Consider the following 20,000-nt stretch of genomic DNA (forward strand, 5'->3'; position numbering starts at 1 on the left):
ACCTCTCTTCCACACTCACCATTACTCTGAACTATTGATCCCAAGTATTTAAACTCATCCACCTTCGCCACCTCTACTCCTTGCATCCTCACCATTCCTCTATCCTCCCTCTCATTCACACATTCTGTCTTAGTCCTGCTGACCTTCATTCCTCTTCTCTCTAGAGCATATCTCCATCTCTTCAGGGTCTCCTCCACCTGTTCCCTTCTCTCACTACAGATCACAATGTCCTCTGCAAACATCATAGTCCATAGGGACTCCTGTCTGATCTCGTCTGTCAACCTGTCCATCACCATTGCAAATAAGAAAGGGCTCAGAGTTGATCCTTGATGTAATCCCACCTCCACCTTAAACACATCCGTCACTCCCACCGCAGACCTTACCGCTGTCACACTACCCTAGTATATATCCTGTACCACTCTTACATACTTCTCTGACACTCCCGACTTCCTCATACAATACCACAACTCCTCTCTAGGCACCCTGTCATATGCTTTCTCTAAGTCTACAAAAACACATTGCAGCTCCTTCTGACCCTCTCTGTACTTCTCCATCAACACTCTCAGAGCAAACATCGCATCTGTAGTGCTCTTTCCTGGCATGAAACCATACTGCTGATCACTAATTACCACGTCCCTTCTTAACCTAGCTTCCACTACTCTTTCCCATAACTTCATGCTGTGACTGATCAGTTTAATCCCTTTGTAGTTACTACAGCTCTGCACATCACCCTTATTCTTAAAAATCAGTACCAAAACACCTTTTCTCAATTTCTCAGGCATCCTCTCACTTTCCAAGATTTCATTAAACAATCTGGTTAGAAACTGCACTGCCATTTCACCTAAACACCTCCATGCTTCCACAGGTATGTCATCTGGACCAACAGCCTTTCCATTCTTCACCCTCTTCATAGCTATCCTTACTTCCTCCTTGCTAATCCATTGCACTTCATGATTCACAATCCCCACCTTCTTTCCCCCTCATTCTCTTCATTCATCAACCCCTCAAAGTACTCTCTCCATCTGCTCAACACGCTCTCCTCACTAGTGAGTATGTTTCCCTCATTATCCTTTATCACCTTTACCTGCTGCACCACCTTTGGGAAAGGAGTTTTGGGATAAAGGGCTGCCCGTTGATGCAGTGGTCTTGGAGGCAACCACCAAGAAAAAATTCTCCAAGGAGAGTTCCACTGTTCATTCCTCTAACAGGGTGTCCAGGGTGATAGGTTTGGTAGAAGCATGTATATCTACATAACTTCTGCATAACTCAGATTTGTTATTAATATTTCATAAACTAGATAAATAGTCTGCTGTTAGGTATTTAAGATATATTGTTTTCCTAGACCATTAAGATTTCAAAAAAAAACCAACTCCTGTGCACAGTTATGTAAATTTGTGTAATGATTTCTTTATATATACTGCATGTGGTTATGTTTGTGTGTTTTTTAATCTGATAAAGTCCTGAGTTTTACAGGATGAAAATGCGGTGAGTCATTGAGCGTTAATAAACTTTAGTTTTTCTTCCTGGTGCATCTGTGGTCTTTAGGGCCCTAATTTTGTTTTTGTGACAGTTAATCCCATACCCTGGAGGCCAGCTAAGATTATGGCACCACCATTGGGAAAGGAGTTTTGGGATAAAGGGCTGCCCATTGATGCAATGGTCTTGGAGGCAACCACCAAGAAAAAACTCACCAAGGAGAGTTCCACTGTTCATTCCTGTAACAGGGTGTCTAGGGTGATAGACAGGTTTGGGAAGTGTGTTTATGCCTCATCAACCTTCGCTTAAGGTTGCTGAATTATCTGCCATACTTTATTAGATTACAGAAGGATTTAATTAAGGAACTGTCAAATACACTATCCGGATCTGTGTCTGCTGAGGTCCAGTCATCACTGGCTTCTCAGCTGGCTACCCTGCAGTCTGTTTTGAATTCTTTCATGAGACTCGTTTGGAACATAGCCAAAGGAACCTCAAGGGCAGTGGGTTCAGGCATTTTAATCAGGACGCATGCCTGGATGCGCTTATGTGATTTTGCAGAGCCCTTCAAGTCTTTGTTCAGCAGTGCTGCCTTTGACAGCATGTCTTTGGCCTCGTAGTGAAGGACCCATTATCCAGGTGTGATGGTGGGAAGACGCTGTCTGCCATGAGCATATGTTTTTCGACCCCTCAGAGATCCTTTTTTAGGAATCAGTGAGGTGGTTGGAAAATGTGTTTCAAGAAACCCAAGGTCTTTTCCAGGACACACATGGAGGAAATTCCCCCTGGGGCAAAGGGAGGAACTCCAACGGTCGATGCCATCCACATGGCAGAAGTGGCCTACAAAACCAAGGGTCCAGAGTTTATTTCTTTGACAGACCTTACCAGCACTCCTGAAAAGAGGTCCAGTTGTCCTCCTCTGGAGGTAATTGGGATTCATGTATCCCTGCATCAGAGAGTCTGGTTATATGTAACAAAAGATGCTTGCATGCAGAGGATTATTTCCAGAGGTTATAGAATACCCTTTTCCCTTCCACCTCTAGTCTTAAAGAGAATCCCTGATATTCCAGACAGTCAGAGGGATCAAGCAGCTCTTCAGGTATAGAAGCTGCTAGAAAAAAGTAATCAAAGAGGTTTCACCAGACCAGATAGAATCTGGAACTTACTCAAGATTCTCGTTAGTTCCAAAGAAAACTTGGACTGGAGACTAATTTTGGATGTCCGCAACTTGAATAGGTCAGTTCGATGTACCAAGTTTCAGATGGTCACGGTTCAGTCTATTCTCCCTTTTCTGAGCAAGAATGACTGGATATGCTCAATAGACCTTCAGGATGCATACTGTTACATAAAGATGAACAGGTAATCCAGAAAGTACTATACACTTCTGGCTGGGTGCCAGTCATTACCAGTCCAGAGTTGTGCTCTTTGTTCTAACCACAGCCCCCAGGGTGTTCACCAGATATATAGCAGCACTTGGGACTGCAAGGCTTCTGGGTGTTTCCATATTTAGACGACTGGTTCATTACCACCATGACCAGGTAACAGTTAATAAGGGCAAGAGATCAGGTTCTACAGATGTGTTCTCATGTGGGGATAACCATAAACTGCAAAAAGTCTCAACTGGAACAGATTCAAAATTTGGAATTCATAGGAGCTCTGTTCAACACAAAGTCAATGATAGCTTCACTGCCTCAGTTCAAACTATAAAATCACAGGTCAGGAAAATAATCTGCAGTACCAAAATTTCAGCCCGCTTGGTCCTTCAAGCTCTAGTATCACTGTCAGCAGCAATGGCTCGAGTAGCATTGGCTAGAGTTTACATGAGGATTCTACATGGGATGCAAGGAACACAATGGTCTGTACTTTATCAACCCATGTCAACTGTTGTACGAATCACTCTGATATGCAAGAGAGGTCTAAGAGGGTGGATTCAGTCAGATCTAGTTCTGCAAGGTGGTCAGTTCATTCCCCCTCAATCCAAGGCCATAGTGACCCAGTTGGAGTGGGAGGGCATTTTCTGGGGAAAACCGTCCAAGGCTCTTGGTCTCCTGAAGAGGCCAACTTGCATACCAGTGTCCTAGAGATGAGAGCAGTGCTTTTAGCATTGCAAGCCCTTCAAGATTCACTCACTTCGGGGATGACTGTATTTCAAATGGACAATATGTCAGTAGTTTGGAACATCAGCAAACAAGGAGAGACCAGATCTTACCCTTTGTGTTGAGAAGCACTCAGTGTGTGGCAATGGGTGATGTCATCCAACCGGTTTCTTGTAGCAATGCACATTCTGGGAAGTCCAAGGTGATAGCAGACAAACTGAGCAGGTGCATTCTTCTACCTCATGAGTTGTCTCTCAACAAGAATGTGGCAGAAATTATTTTTTGCGTATAGGGCCAGCCTTGTTGCAATCTTTTTGCTTTTCCCCTAAACAAAAAATGCAGCAGCTACTTTACCCTAACCCCCCACATGGGGGATCACTGAAGGATGCTCTGCTTCACAATTGGCCTGCCTGGTCTCCTTTATGCCTACCCACCAGTCACATTAATTCCAAGGTTTCTACAGAAAGCTGCCATGTTGAAGAACAACGTCATCCTTTTTGCACCTTACCGGCTTTGACAGATTTGGTTCCCCTTCCTTTGGCCTCACCAATTCTGGATTCTGGATCCGACTCCAGACCTCCTGTCTCACTCAACAGACATAATAGATCTATACATATCAAACCTCAGGCTGATTGCCTGCTTCTCCAATTCCATTAATAGCCAGAAAACCTATGCTCTCTTCACCTGTCCATCATAGATTCAAAGGTGAGTACTAGGCTAATGGCCCTGGAGCCTTTACAAGCCTACCCCATAGAAGTGCCCTGGTATCATAACACCTGACTTTAGTTCCCGGTGCCTCTATCAAGTAGAGCCACTGGAGTGATCCCCGGAGTGAACTTTCTATTTCCTAACCACTCATCAAGATTTCTCTTGAAGAGGGCCAGTGAGGTGTTCTGCTTGACATGTATGGGAAGTCTATTCCAGAGCATGGGCAGTCTCTGGGTTATGAACCTGTACCTCCAGCATGTTCTGTTGATTGTGGTAATGAGGTTGAGGTTTCTGGAGCATCTGGTGCGGAGGGATTGGGATTTCTTTAAATGTAGCATTTCTAACAGAGCTGGATCAGTCATGGCTTTATAAGTAAAGCAGAGATCGCCTCTTAGTAGACGATATGAGACAGAAAATAGCTGGAGTTTTTTTTAGTCTGTCCATGTAGGACATGTTTAAGGCCTAGGATCCTCTTGGTGAGGTACTTTTGTGGCCTTTCCAGCTGTTGCACGTGTCTAGTGAGGTACATGCTAAATGGGGTATTCTACTCGATGATTCGCCTAATGAGGGAAGAGTAGAGAGAGATGATCTCTTTCTTCCTGGATGCAAAACCCTTGGTAATGAGATTTGCCACATAGAAGGACTTTCTGACCACAGTGACAATTTGGTGGTCGAAGGGGAAGTTGCTATCAACCTGTGACCCAGATCTCTTATAATGCCTTCAGTGTTCAGTGGGCTCCCATCGATGTGGTAATTAGTGGGAACTGAATTTTTCCCAAAGGGGATGACAGTGTATATTTTGGCATTAAGCTTAAAGCCATGGTTTCGACACCAGTCATTGGTCTCAATAAGGCCTTTCTGTAGGATGTCTACAACACTTTGGGAGTTAATAATGGCTCCCAGCTAGCAGTTGTCGTGAACACTGTCAGCCAGAGTCCCTCTGTGTTGGCCTGGACGTCTGAAAAGTAGATGCCAAACAGGAGAGGACCCAGGACCGATCCCTGTGTGACTCCACTCGTGACTGGTCAACAATCTGACTTGGAGTCCTCTACTTTCACACTGTGGGTTCTATCTGTAAGCCTGTTTGCAACCTACCTAGTGATATAGGGGTTGATGCCTAGTTTGGTGCGTTTATCAACAATTCCTGAGTGGGGAGTGGTATCAAAGGCCTTGGCCAGATAGACGTAGGCTGTATGAACTGCTTTACCCTCATTCACAGCTCTGGTGACTGACTTAAAGAAGTCAACCAGGTTGACCAGGCCTGATCTACCTTTCACAAAACCAAATTGCGTGGGATCTAGGGTTTGGAGATTCCCTATATCCTTGTTAATTAGGCCCATGATGATGCCCTTACATATCAGACTTGTCAGGCTAATGGGGCGATAATTCCCAGGGTCTGTAGTCACTCCCCCTTTATGGAGAGGGATGACTGTAGCAGTGTGCCATTCTGTAGGGACAAAGCCTGAGGTGAGGCTGTGATTGAACAGAGCACACAGATGTGGTGCAAGTTCACTTTGTAGTTCATGTAGAACACATCCAGGATATTGTCGAGTCCCATGAAAGCTGTATTCTTGGCCTTGGACAATGCAGCTTTGACTTGTTCTGCAGTAATGTTGGGTGCCTGGCATTCCTCCGATACTGTGATTGGTCCTTTTGGGGGGGGGTGGTAAAGTTGACACTGAATCTGTCGGCCAGTATGTTGGCAATATCTGTTGGCTCAGTATAAGAGGTACCATTGTGCAGTAACTCAGAGCAAACCTAGGTATTGCCATGGAGATTCTTGATATAACTATAGAAGGCTTTGTGGTTGTTTTTAGTGTCTGCAACAGTTCTGCCTTCATAGTTGGCGTTAGAGGTTTTGATGAGGGATCTCAACTTTGTTGAGGCTAATAAGCGAGTTTTTCCAGTCTTGGGACTTCACCTTTTTCTGCAACAGTTTCTTCCTTCTGTTGTAGAGTGTATTAATGGCAGGGGACCACTGGATTGGCTTCCCTTTTTGGGTGGAGAGCACCTTGGTTCTGTTGTGTATGGCTAGTTCCATGCATTTATGTACGTGTTCGTACAGTGCATTGGTGTATGATTTGGCAGTCATGCATCTCTTTTCCACTGACATGGTGCTGTGAAGTTAGCCACGTCTGTTTTTTTAGGAGCCCAAGGTCAGCTTTGTAGAAGTTTTTCATGGTGATTACCTTTGTGTATTTGTGTGTGTGTGTGGGGGGGGTGTATTTCCATAGTGATTAGTTTGTGATCTGATCTAACCAGGGAGGAATTCACTGTGGGTGTAGAGCAATGGTTGCCCATGCCAGTAATAACCAGATCAAGGATGTTGCTTGTTCTAGTGGGGGTAAGAATGAGCTGGTCCAGGGCATTGGAATTGATGAATTCCGGGAAGCGTTGGGCCAGTATATTGGTGCACGAGTAGTTTTCCCAGTTGATGGAGGGGTAGTTGAAGTCACCTAGTATGAGAGTGTCGGGTTGGACCCTAATAGTTTCCAGGGTGCTTAGGAAAGTGGAGTGAGAGGGTTGGGACATGGTTGTGGGCCTATAGCAGGCTACAACCTGAATTGCCATCTTACCCAATGTTAATTGTGCCTGAAGTACCTCAGATGCATTATGCTGGGCTACCAGTCTGGAGGTGTGCACATCCTTTGTGAATATGGAGACACCACCGCCTTTGGAGCTTCGGTCCATGTTCTGGGGCCGAAAGATATGGAATGAGTTGTAGCATGGTAGTGCAGGGGGGATTTCTGCTGCTTTAAACCAGGTCTCCGTTACAACACAAATGTCGATTTTCTACATTTTGAGGAGTGCTTCAAGCAATTGCATTTTGAGATTTAGACTTCTAGTGTTGAGCAGCATGACCCTCAGACTGCATTTATTTATAGCTGTTACGGCGGTAATTTGGTCTTTGGAACTTCGCCTTAAAAAAGGGACTACAGGGGTGCCTTGGCCAGTATCTGGGAAAACCAAGAGTGACAGATGCAGGCCATGTCATATACTTTTATCTTCCCATAAACCTTTAACATGTAAATTGTTTTACAGTAAATGGAAAAGATTTGTGTATTGGACGCATCAAAATCGTATTTAACCTTTTTCAGCTTCGCTAGGGAACACTTGTTTTTGACCCTACTTTTCAAAGAAGGAGCTAGTTCCTCAACCATTAAAGTTCATTTGGCAGCTATAGCAGACTTTCACGTTGGAATTGTGGGGTCTTCAATAGTCTTTTATATGTTGTGTAGAGCTTTCACATGAGACACTTTACTTTTAAGACCTCCCTTTAAGGACCCTATTTCTCCATTGGACGACAGTCTGGTACTGCAGGCACTTGTACATTCCCCCTTTGAACCAGCAGTTAAATGTGACCTCAAATATCTTACTTTGAAAATGTTTTTTTTAGTAGACACTACATCTGCTAGATGAATTTAAGGATTGTCTTCAAAACCTCCATATTTGATTTTTCACAAGGATCAAGTGACATTATGGACAAATGCGTTCTTCCTTCCCAAAGTGCTGTCAGAATCAAATGTCAATCAAGCCATTAATTTGCCAGTATTCTTCCCCAAATTTACTAACAAAGGCGAATATAGTTCATAGTTTAGTACTAGTCTAACTGCCCTTAATGGACATTTTAAGCCTAGCCAGTTACCCCATGTGAGAATCAAACCCTGCACCTCGTTTCTGTAAGGTAAACATCTTAACCATTATGCCGTTACTTTTATTGGATGTTCACACTCAACTGCATTTTTACCTGTATAGAACAAAAGACATTAGAAAAACAGACTTGTGTTTCCTTTTCAGATTTGAAATTAGATAAATCAGGTGCCAAAATAACTTTAGTCAGATGGCTAACTGATTGATTATATCTCATTTATTTATAAAAAGAATTGGGTATTACCTTAACACAACCAGTACGAGCTCATTCAACTAGATCAATGGGACCTTCTTCAGTTTTCCTTTCCAGAGCGTCCATGGACGACATATGTGCAGCAGTAACTTGGTCTACTCCTCATACTTTTGTTACTCATTACAAATTGGATCTGCTCTCCAGAGGTAGAACATCACTTGGTCCAACTGTGCTCAGGGACATACCTCTCAACTGTAACTCATTTTGAGGAAAGTTCCTCATTTGGGGTCTTAAAAAGTTCTTGTTCCTTGAAGTTCCACATTGAAAGGGTCCTTCATACATTTAGAGTTAGAATTTTATTAACTTATATCAATGGTAAATAGAACTGAATTATTTTGTTTCATTGAAAGATCTGTAAGTAAAAATATCACATTTTAACCATCGTATGAGCTTCCTAGTTTAAGTTAAGTGTTCCACATTTTACCCATTTGTTCTATATTATGAGAGGTGTGGTGTTCCTCATTTTATAGATCGAAGGTTGAGAGCTTTGCTCAGGAATATCCTTCCTTCGAGTCCACCCAGGATTTTAGGTAGCTGGGGACTCTATCCCATCAGTTGAGGACAGAATGAAAATTGACAACATCAGATAAAGAAATTATGTACTCACTCTAATGTTCCATCTGTGTTGTCCATTTTCATTCTGCCTCAACTCCCTGCCCACCAACCTCCATCTTTTCTATTTGCAAACTTCTGGAAGAATGCATTTTTTTAAGGGATATTACTGTCCTTTATATTGAGCTCCAGATATGGTCTTTGTCTGTGTAGGCTGCATGCACTTTACACCTCCTTTATCTGTGTACAGTAAATATTTAATTTCTGGTGAAAAATCGGCAAACAAAATCTGAAGTACCTTAGAGTTGGTGCAGTATGGAGAAGGGAGACGCTCAAGAGTTTTTGGTTGCCACAGGCTTTAGCAGCATCCTAGTTAGATCTGAGGGATCGGACCCGAACCCATCAGTTGAGGAAGAATGAAAATGGACGACACAGATGGAACATTATGCTAAGTACATAGCTTCTTTTTATTATATCTTAATAATATTTTAAATTGGTTAGACTTAGTTGAATGTTGTTTTCTGCTGAGTTGATGTATTTATCTTTTTTTTTAATCAGGATAATCTGCAGTATTTCATTAAATATTAAAAAAGGTTGCCAGATGTTCTTTTAGTTGTTCTGTTGCAATTCTTATGGTTCAGATATGAAGGATTGTGGAAGTCTGTAAATCTGAAGGTTCAAAAATGAATCTGTATTTTTTTTGTCCTTCCAGCATTGTGACAAATGTACTTCATGCAGTTGTCATTTTTAAAAAAATCCTGACATTTTTTTTAAGTTTATGACTACTTAAAATGCAGAGTAAAGCATATGAAAAGTTATCTTAAATACTGTGTGTGTTTTTTTTTCAGGGAATGTGGTAAATATTCAGACTGGTGAATGGGTTGGAAAGCAGAGTGGCCTTGGAGCAGGAATGGATTCATTTTATGAGTATCTGCTAAAGTCTTACATCCTGTTTGGAGAGAAGGAAGACCTGGAAATGTTTAATGCTGCTTACCAAAGTATCCAAAATTACCTAAGAAGAGGGTAGATATTTTTAAAGATTTATAAAACTCTTACAAATTTTTACTAAAATATTATGGCTTGAAAAGATGTGCATTGTTAGAATTGTATCTTGTCAACAAGTAGAGTATTTTGCTGCTATAAGCAGAATTCTGTTTCTACGGCAATGTTTATTGATACAAAATCACTAATTGCACTGTGTACTGTTCAGTCCACATGTAGGGTGAAGCACTAACCGTCATTACTGTGGCTTTCGTTGCAATCTATAAAAATGTATTGTCTTAACAAGGCTAGAGTATTATTTTTTCATAGAGCCGAAGCTTATGTTGCTTTTATTTTCATTTGAATCTTTTCAACCATGCATTCTGGTACTTTTAAAATTATAAGCAGACTCTTTATGTATCCCCATTGCCTATCTGATGATTTATAGTTGAACTCTTTTAACAAAAGAAAAAAAATCTATTATTTTTATTTAGACATAAGCAACAAACAACAGACAACTAACTGGGTCACACTAAATCCCAGAACAAACAACAGCTTTGACCCATGGAGCCTTTCTTCTATTAAAACTGCTTCATGGACACATGTCATCTTAACTCTACAGTTCCCTTCTGAGAGTCAACTGCTTCCATTCTGTTTGTTGAGATGGGAACCAGGGTAGTAAACTAGTCTAGTACTGAAAATGCTCAGTGCATAGAGTCCAAGGGGGAAGGGTAGACTAAATTCCTTTTTCCATTTCCCTCCCAAAAAAAAAAAAAACAACAGAAACATAAAGCTTTGATATCATGTTGTTAATTTTCATTATATCCTCAAATTTTGGGTTTGGATCCGATCCTCTGATCGGGCTCTGTCATTACTAAAGTTTGTGTAACCAAAAAGCTCTCAAGCTTCTCCCTTACCCATAGTGCACCACCCCCAGATCTTATTTGCACCTTTACGTGAAAAGACGTGGTCAGCCTTGACTCTCAAGTTTCCTTCAGATAAGTGTTTTTTTCTTATTCTCTTTTAAAAACGTTTTTCCCCTTTTCTTACAAATCTTGTTAGTATAATACCCCCTTACCCTTATTACATTTCCTGTAGTTCTTATTTCCCATTATTGGTAACTTGTTCCCTATTTCTTTCTATTTCTACACGCTAGTGTAGTCTTTCTTACCATTGTTGGCATGGGCTCCGGAATCATAGAGCGAGGGGGGAGGGGTGCACCCCCACTTTTGCAGATCCAGCAACTTTCTAACTTACATATACAAACGGACCCACATCCCTTTCGGTCACAATCACAAACAAACCATATACAAACTCACTGACCAAGATCGCACAATAGTGAGGAAAGAAAGATTAAGAAAGGGTAAATTTCCCAATCCTCACGCCCCCCACTGTAGTGCAATGTGAGATCTGCACACACATTCCCAAATGTAACATAACAGAATCATGCAACCAGCTGTGCAAGATGCCCATGAAGTGTATGTGCAGCGAAAGGGTGTTATTTGTGAAAATAGATGAAGCCTTGCTTGCTCTACCAAATTATTACTCAGTACAGCCTGTCCTACTACCACGGTCTCGCAGAGCTTTCAGGAAATTAAGAGAGGCACACACACTCACACAGAAACACACACATTTATCCAACAAAGAGAGAGTGACATCATCTTTGATAAGGAAAGGAAGCTACATTATAAAAGTATAATTTATGTAGTAAAATATAAAGACCTTTTTGAGAACTAGAAATGGTATAATGACCCTAATGTACACTTTAATCACATGAAACTGTACTGCAGAACAAAGTTAAGGGTTTCCATTTTAATCACGTTCTTTATGTAATTCTTGAAATCTGTTTTTACGGCTAGCATGAATGTTTATTTTATGTCATACCTATAGGATATAATTTAGTCAAAGCAATTAAGGGGCTACGAGAGGATCATATTTCATGGATTTTGCCCAACACTAGACTCAGTAAACAAACCAGTTGGGTAGAAACACAAATATCCTTTGATGCTGTTTTTTTAAAGTCATGGGTTCCTTACTCCACTGCCTTGGATTGGTGTCATTTCTGGCTCCTTTTGGAAGCTGCTGTGGTCAGAAAAGAAACAAGTGCAGTAATAATCAGTAGAAATGTGATGCAAGAAAAATACTGCACAGTGATAAACTAGACTCACAGCACTCAAGTGCTTTCACGGCTCAGTGGCTAGCTAAATCAGAAAAGTATACCTGTTTGAAGGCATGCTGTAAATGACACCCAGTTAAACACAAACAAAAACTCTAAGACATGTAAGTGGATCTGAAAAAATGCTGAGTACATTTACATGCACAGACACCTTCCAACTTATGGTGGGAAGGAAATGCATGCAAACAGTGCAAAAATGCCAAACCTTTCCCAGAACATAAGAAAAAAATGTCTGAACATTCAGCATGTTAGTTTGATTTAAAAAAAATAAAGCTTCTGATATACAAAGCGTATTCCTACTGAAAGGTATGATTCACACCAGACATCTGAATTGTGCTGTCAAAACTGCTTTTAATGGATGGAGTAGTCCGTGATCCTTTAGAAGTCTTCACTGATTTTCATTACTCACAAGTCGGTGCCTTATTGGTGGGCCTTACATTTTCACTGTCCTTTTCCAAGTGTTTCTCATCAGTTTCATTATGATAGTTTTTACTCAGACCTCCTGTGTCACTGCAGTTAATGATTTCTTCCATCTGTGTGATATTAACACTTCTCACACCAAGCTTTTTCACATTATATTAGCGTAGACAAGAAGCACATTTTACAAGCGGATAACACCAATGGTGCCGGAACCATTGAGCGAGAGGGAGGGTCCATTCTGGTTAGGCACATCTGTTCTGTTCACTTGTGGTTAGGGGCGAAATTTTAAACTTAGGCACGAAATTTTAAACTTCCTTTCTGGTTAGGTACGTCCGTTCCATTTTGGCGTGAAATTTTAAACTTCTGTTGCTAGGCGTGAAATGTTAAATGTTTTAAACTTCCATTGCTACCTGTTGCCTGTACTTTTAAGGAGAGAGTGGAAATGTTTTAAACTTCCTTTGCTACCTGTTGCCTGTACAGCTGAGAAGTGTGTTCAGGTAAGAAGGTGTGATGTTTCTATGCTGCTGCCTGGGGGGAATTGTGTTTCTATGCTACTGCCTTGTGTGTGTGGGGGGGATTGTGTTTCTATGTTGCAGCCTGGTGTGTGTGTGTGTGTGTGTTTCTATGCTGCTGCCTGGTGTGCGTGTGTGTGGGAATTGTGTTTCTATGCTGCTGCCTAGTGTTTGTGTGTGGGAATTGTGTTTCTATGCTGCTGCCTTGTGTGTGTGTGTGTGTGTGTGTGTGTGTGTGTGTGTGTGTGTGTGTGTGTGTGTGTGTGTGAGAGTTGTGTTTCTATGCTATTGCCTGGTGTGCGTGTGTGAGTTGTGTTTCTGTGCTGCTGCCTGGTGTGTTTGTGTGTATTGTGTTTCTGTGCTGCTGCCTATGTGTGTGTGTGTGTGTGGGAATTGTGTTTCTATGCTGCTGCCTGGTGTGTGTCTGTGGGAGAATTGTGTTTCTATGCTGCTGCCTGGTGTGTGTGTGTATGTGTGTGTGTGGGGGGGGGATTGTGTTTCTATGCTGCTGGCTGGTGTGTGTCTGTGGGGGAATTGTGTTGCTATGTTGCTGCTGCCTGGTGTGTGTGTGTTGGAATTGTGTTTCTATGCTGCTGCCTGGTGTGTGTGTTGTGTTTCTATGCTGCTGCCTGGTGTGTTTGTGTGTGTTGTGTTTCTATGCTGCTGCCTGGTGTGTGTGTGTGTGTGTGTGTGTGTGTGTGTGTGTGTGTGTGTGTGTGTGTGTGTGTGTGTGTGTGTGTGTGTGTGTGTGTGTGAATATGTGTGTGTGTGTGTGTGTGTGTTGTGTTTCTATGCTGCTGCCTGGTGTGTTTGTGTGTGTTGTGTTTCTATGCTGCTGCCTGGTGTGTGTGTGTGTGGGGGGGAATTGTGTTTCTATGCTGTCGCCTGGTGTGTGTGTGTGTGTGTGTTTCTATGCTGCTGCCTGGTGTGTGGGAGTTGTGTTTCTATACTGCTGCTTGGTGTGTGTGTGTCTGAATTGTGTTTCTATGCTGGTGTGTGTGTGTGTGTGTGTGTGTGTGTGTGTGTGTGTGTGTGTGTGTGTGTGTGTGTGTGTGTATGTGTATGCTGTAGTTGGGTATACCTCGTGATTAGTGTTACTCGGGCTCAAACCCTGTACCTTGGGTACAAAAAACAAGAGCCTGCATTCTCTACCCATACCACCACTTGTAATTCAGGGAATTGAATGAGGATTTTACTAAGAGCTGAGAGTTTCAGGGGAAGAGAAGTTTAGTGCTGCTTATGCCAAGTCTGCTTGTATTGTTAGTAGCACAGCAGGTAGCATACTTGCTTTTGATGCAGAAGGCTGTGGGATCTACTCCCGCAGTATGCAGATGGATCGCTGATACTGCACTGTGTTGTACTTTAAAGGGGGTGGATGCTGTAGTCCTGTGAATGTTCTCCTCTGGAGGAGTTACCTAGTAATTATGAACCTGTTATCAGTTTGCCATCCATTCCTTATTGCAATATTACTAGCTTATCATTTTTAATGCAACACAGGCAATTAATTCTTCAAGGGCAACAGACACTTTATTTGTAGATGAAACAATGAAATACAACCAACCTTTTCATTAGTTACAGATCCCTTTAATGTGGAATTATTTAGATGACTGTACTTCTGCAGAGATTTTGCATATTTACTGATAATGGTGGATTGTAATGACAGATGTTTGAGTGGCCTTTTATGGTTGAAATTTTCTGAAAATGGTAGTTTTGTAATTATTTGTTGATGCATTTTGTTTCATTGCTTACTAGACTACAAATGTAAAACACATTTTAACAAGTGGTGTATTATACAAGGAAGATAATTTAATACAATCAGGAAAGTGAATCAAAGAACACATACATGTATGTATGGCCCTAAAAATGTGCAAGGGGCCTAGGGTTTGAAAACAACCCGGAGGTAAGCTTAGTCCTCCACTGGCCAGATGCAAAATGAATGTGGGTTTTCATGCCTTTTCAATGAGTGTGAGTTTCAAGGGCAGAGAAATGTACTGCTCATGCTAAGTCTGTTTTCATTGCGAGACTGTATTGGTAGTTTAGCAAATGGCTTAAGTGTTTGTGCTATTTTATTTCAATTTCTATAATCATTGCAGAAGTAAATAAGAAAACCATATGCACGCTGATAGATTTGAACAGTGTTTATGGTAACCGAGAAGAAATAGCCAAGTAATGGAACACTGGAGTGGCTGGGGAGGGGGCTGCTGCTGGAGTGGCAGGGTATTACGGACTATTCATTCAAGTAAAACAAAGCTCATCCCTGTCCATATTCAAATGCAACTTGGATCTAAGGATGGATAATAGAAAATGTACTCCAGGATTGCCCCTCATGCCACCAATGGATATTTCCTAAATGCTGCATCCCTTACATAGATCCCCTCAAATTATCTATGGTATGATCACAGTTATTCTCAGTAGGGCTAATGTACAGTTATCAGCCAAGGGGTAGGTAAAATCAATCAGGAAATGTTAATTCAAGCACAAAAAGGGAAAATAGCTAAGCTTAAAATGTCCTGCAAGTGAACCTATATTGTGGTGGTAAATATTTTTTAAAGAGATTGCTCTTTTTCGATCACTAAGTGCCCCTCTCACCCTCCGACCCCCCCCCCCTCCAGTTTTTAACAGGTTCTGGCGCCTATGATTGTTGGTATTTTCCTTTTGCTTTGCCATTAAAAAAAAAAGTCGTCTTTCTTCACTGTCTCCTTGTACTTGCTGGTATGTCTGAAAAAGGGCCTTCCAGTTTCAAGAATTGTCAGAAATGTGGGCACAAATTGCCCCTTTCAGATGCTCATACACTTTGTGTTTACTGTTTGGGCCCTCAGCATCTCCAGAAGGCTTGCACAATATGTAAAAACTTCAATCCTAAGGCAGTTGCCAGTGTGAAAAACAGTCCCCCAAAAGGAAAACTAAGGAGTCATTGTCTAAGTCTCCTAGGCCCTCTACTTCCTTGACTCTGGAGCTGCCAAGGAAAAGACCAAGAACGGATTCGAAACCAGTTCAAGGCCTTTCTCCCTCAGATCCTAAGAAGAAATCAGTGGATCCAACCTCCTTGGATCCGCTGAAGAAATCTATGGATCCAACTGCTTCGGATCCGATAATTCTGAGAACTAGATATTCTCCTACATATGACCCAGTGCCTTAAAGTGTTCCCTCCCCATTTTTTGGAAAGGTGTCGCTCTAAGTCACCATCCCCTGCTTTGTCTCATTCTGCCAGGAGTTTGACTAAGGAAGATGTGGACAGAATGATGAGGACGTTTTTCTCGGTGTAGATGCAGATGGGTGTTTTACCGGCTCCTGCCCCCTCAAGTCAGAAAGCCCATCTGTCTACCACACTACTTCTACTTGCTGCTTCTCTGATCCCTACAGTTGCTTCAGAGTCGCTGGATCCAAACCTTCCAGGTTTGTCTGGCTCAGATCTGAAGATAACCTTATCTTTGGATCCAAAGCTTTCTCTGAGTGCACCGACTGTGATATATTCAGATCCAGATGACTCTGAGCTGAAATTTCCTTGTTGGGTCTAAGGCGCTGAAGTCAACTCAAGAGTTTTTTAGAGCCTTCTCTGCCTTTTAGAGCTTTGGCATTGGATAGCTTGGCTCTGACTTCCTCCTTGGGAACTTTGCTTTTGGGGCAGGGAGAGGCAGTGGTCCAGAAGCCTGCCTTCTTGGATCTCAAGTCCAGTTCCCAAATGTCTATGCACTTAGAGCCACATCATTCTGTGCCACAGGGCTATCCAGATCAAGACCTCCAAACCGCCCAGCAGGGTTTTACAGTCTCTTTTGATGCTTCATTTGAGCATCCCACTGAGGAAGTCACTAGGAAGAGGAAGTACAAGAGGAGGCACTCGGACTCTCCGCAAGAGTCGGTCACTGAGGATACTGATTATGATGAGGGAGAAGGGTCCCCATGATCACCTCTGGAAGACATCTCATTTGGAGACATCCTTGAAATCCTTAAGCAGAGAGGTGGTTGTTCCTCCAGCAACCCTTCACCAGAGGAATCAGTATTTCTGGAGGCCTTTGGAGCTGGCCCATCTACCTCCTAGTTTACTCCATCTGTCGAAAAACTCATTGATTTGGTCTCTCGGCAGGTGTGGAAGGTGCCTGACTCAGCTGAGCTGATCCCTAAGAGGCCAGATTGGATTCTGGCTGCACCTGTCAGGAAGGAATTCTGGAGTAAGGGGGTGCCAATGCATGCCATGGTCATGGCGGCCACCAAGATAGAACTTCCTGAACAAAATTCCTCTGTTCATCCCCTAACAGGGAATCTAGGGTGATGGACATGTTTGGGAGGTGTGTGTATGCATCAGTGAAATTTGCCCTTAGGTCGCTGAACTATTTGGCACATTTTGCTAGACTACAAAGGTACTTATTCAAGGAACTATCAAAACCCTTTACCAGGACCATTACTGCTGAGGCTTAATTGTCTGTAGTCTGTTAGTTGTTTACCCTCCAATCCATTTCAGATTCTTCCATGAGGCTTATCTCGCATGCAGCTGAAGGAGCCTCAAGGGCAGCGGTTTCAGGCATATCTATTAGGCGACATGCTTGGAGGTACTTATGTGATTTTGCAAAGCTTTTAAAGTCTTTGCTCATCAATGCACCCTTTGGCAGCAGTTCGTTGTTTGGCTCAAAAGCGAAAGACACATTATCCAGGTGTGAAAAGGATGGAAAGACTCGCTCTGCAATGGACATACATTTTTCGATCCCTCGGAGATCCTTTTCCAGGAATCAATGAGGTGGTTGGAAGATGTGGTTCAAAAAGTCCCAGGGTCCTTTCCAGGACACACATGGAGATAATTCCCCTAGGGGCAGAGGGGGGAACTCTAATGGATGATGCCCACATGGCAGAGGAGGCCTGCAAAACCAAGGGTTCAGAGATTCTTTCTCTGACCGACCCTATGGTCCTGAAAGGAGGCCCGATTGTCCCCCTCTGGGAGCAAGCAGGGGTCAACTATCCCTGCACCAGAGGGCCTGGCTGGATATAACAAGAGATACTTGGATGCAAAGGATTATTTCCAGAGTCTATACAATTCCCTTTTCCCTTCCACTCCCAACTACAGTATATGCAAAATTCCTGATGTTTCACCCCGTCAGAGGAAAGCAGCAGCACTAAAAATACAAAATCTGCTAGAAGAGAGTCATCCAAGAGGTGCACTCCTACTGAGACCCCTGTATAAACACCCTGCTGCACTGTGGGATTTGAACTTGGTATTGCAGGCCTTAATTCATTCTCTTTTTGAACCAGCAGCTAAATGTGATCTTAAGTTCCTGACCTGGAAAACTGTTTTTCTGGTGGTCATTACCTGTGCTAGAAGAATTTCAGAACTTCAAGTATTGTCATCTAAACCTCCCTACTTGATTTTTGATAAGGATAGAGTCACATTATATACCAGTACATCTTTCCTTCCTTCCTAAGGTGGTGTCAGAATCCAATATCAATCAATCCATTTATTTACCTGTATTCTTTCCTAAATTTGCAAAGGTAACTTTAGCCAGATGGCTGACTGATTGCATTTCATTTGTCTATAACAAGTTGGGTCTGACCTGGACAAAACCTCTAAAAGACAACTCAACTAGGTCCATGGCATCATCTTCAGTGTTTCTGTTTAGAGTTTCCTTGGATGTTATATGTGCAGTTGCAACTTGGGCAAACCCTCTTACTTTTATCACTTATCACAAACTGGATCTTGTCTCAAGGGGAAGAACAGCCTTTGGCTCAGCTGTACACAGGATATCCTTCCTTAGAGTCCACCCAGGATTTTAGGTAGCTGGAGACTCTTCCCAACAGTTAAGGACAGAAGGAAAATTGACATCAGGTAAAAAGGTTATGTACTTACCATAACGTTCCATCTGTGTTGTCCATTTTCATTCTTCCTCAACTTCCCACCCACCAACCCCCCAACCCTTCTCACAACAGACTTCTGGAAGAATTAGATATTATAAGGATATCACTGTCCTTAGTGTTGAGCTCCTTCTTTAGGACTTGTATACATATATTGGCACGTCTTACTTTAGGTAAAAAAGATGATCTGGGGTATGTTAGGAGTTGGTGCATTATGGGTAAGGGAGAAGCTCGAGACCTTTGTGGTTACCACAAGCTTTAGTAAGGGCCGAGTTGGGTCAGAGGATCAGATCTGAACCCAACAGTTGAGGAGGAATGAAAATGGAGAACACGCATGGAAAGTTATTATCAGTACATTTTTTTTTTCATCCAGTGTCCAGAGAGCTGTTTTGTGCTTATAACATTATCCCAAATATAAGCCAAATTTAAAATGGATAATTTGTTCTTGTACTGGGGTAACCTTACAGTCTCAAGTACAGCTTGATCTTCAAGCTACTATTACAACTGTTTTTCTTTCTGTTATTGTATAATGTTAATTTTTATAAAATTTTGAATATATTCATTAGACACTTTTGAAATGTAATTTATTTAGAAGTTCCTTTGCTTTTGCTCCATTACTACTGTTGCCTTTATTTCTTAATGAATACAAACCTCTAACACCTCTGCTAAAATAGCTTTGAGGAAATTTAAAAAAAGACTTAACATAGCTTTATTAAAACAGCCTTATCAGTTAAAACCAGGTGATGTTATCTTAATTTTATTTAAAGTCATAATGCCTAAAAGTTACTTCTTGTTACTCAGTGCAACAACTTTTGTCAAGCAAGTTACGAAGACAGTAATATTTATGCATACTTTTGTCTTTATTGGTTTGATCAGATTTATGCCATGTGGAGGCACTATATTTTACACTAAAATAGATTCCAGCATTCTAAATGTCTTATGTGACCTTGCCCATCATTTGGTGAGTTTCATAAACATAATTCTGCACCTAAAGCTGCAACAGCTTTCTGATGCTTTCCTTGATAATGTCTAGCCACTGTTTTTAATAACTGTCATTTGCAATACTTCTAAGGAGATCTTTTATTTTTTCCTGAAATCGTGTATCCTATTTCCTGCATTTTTACAAAGCTATTCATGCATTTGTTTATAAATGTCTATCAAACTTTATTACCAATATAACTACAACTAGTATAGTGTAGTAGTTTAATAAGAATGTTTTTCTTGTTTTGGGTTAGGAAACTCAACACTAAAAGTTTTAAAATCCTCAGCCATCTAACAATGTTATATAACCAAGTTGTGCATGTGTGCATGAATGCGGACAAACAAGATCTGGGGGAGTA

At 41.8% G+C, this 20,000-nt stretch overlaps 1 protein-coding gene across 1 annotated transcript in view; it reads left to right on the forward strand.

Moving 5' to 3' along the window:
* The window catches only part of EDEM1 (ER degradation enhancing alpha-mannosidase like protein 1), a 1,151,518-nt gene that overhangs the window by 692,476 nt on the left and 439,042 nt on the right, over positions 1 to 20,000 (forward strand). Inside the window, exon 7 of the mRNA XM_044078019.1 lies at positions 9,582 to 9,756. Coding sequence (XP_043933954.1) covers positions 9,582 to 9,756 — 175 coding nt within the window. The remainder of the gene's footprint in view (positions 1 to 9,581; positions 9,757 to 20,000) is intronic.

The sequence above is a fragment of the Protopterus annectens genome, chromosome 7.part0 (genome assembly GCF_019279795.1).
Source record: "Protopterus annectens isolate FY-2018-M chromosome 7.part0, PAN1.0, whole genome shotgun sequence".
Lineage (NCBI taxonomy): Eukaryota > Metazoa > Chordata > Ceratodontiformes > Protopteridae > Protopterus > Protopterus annectens.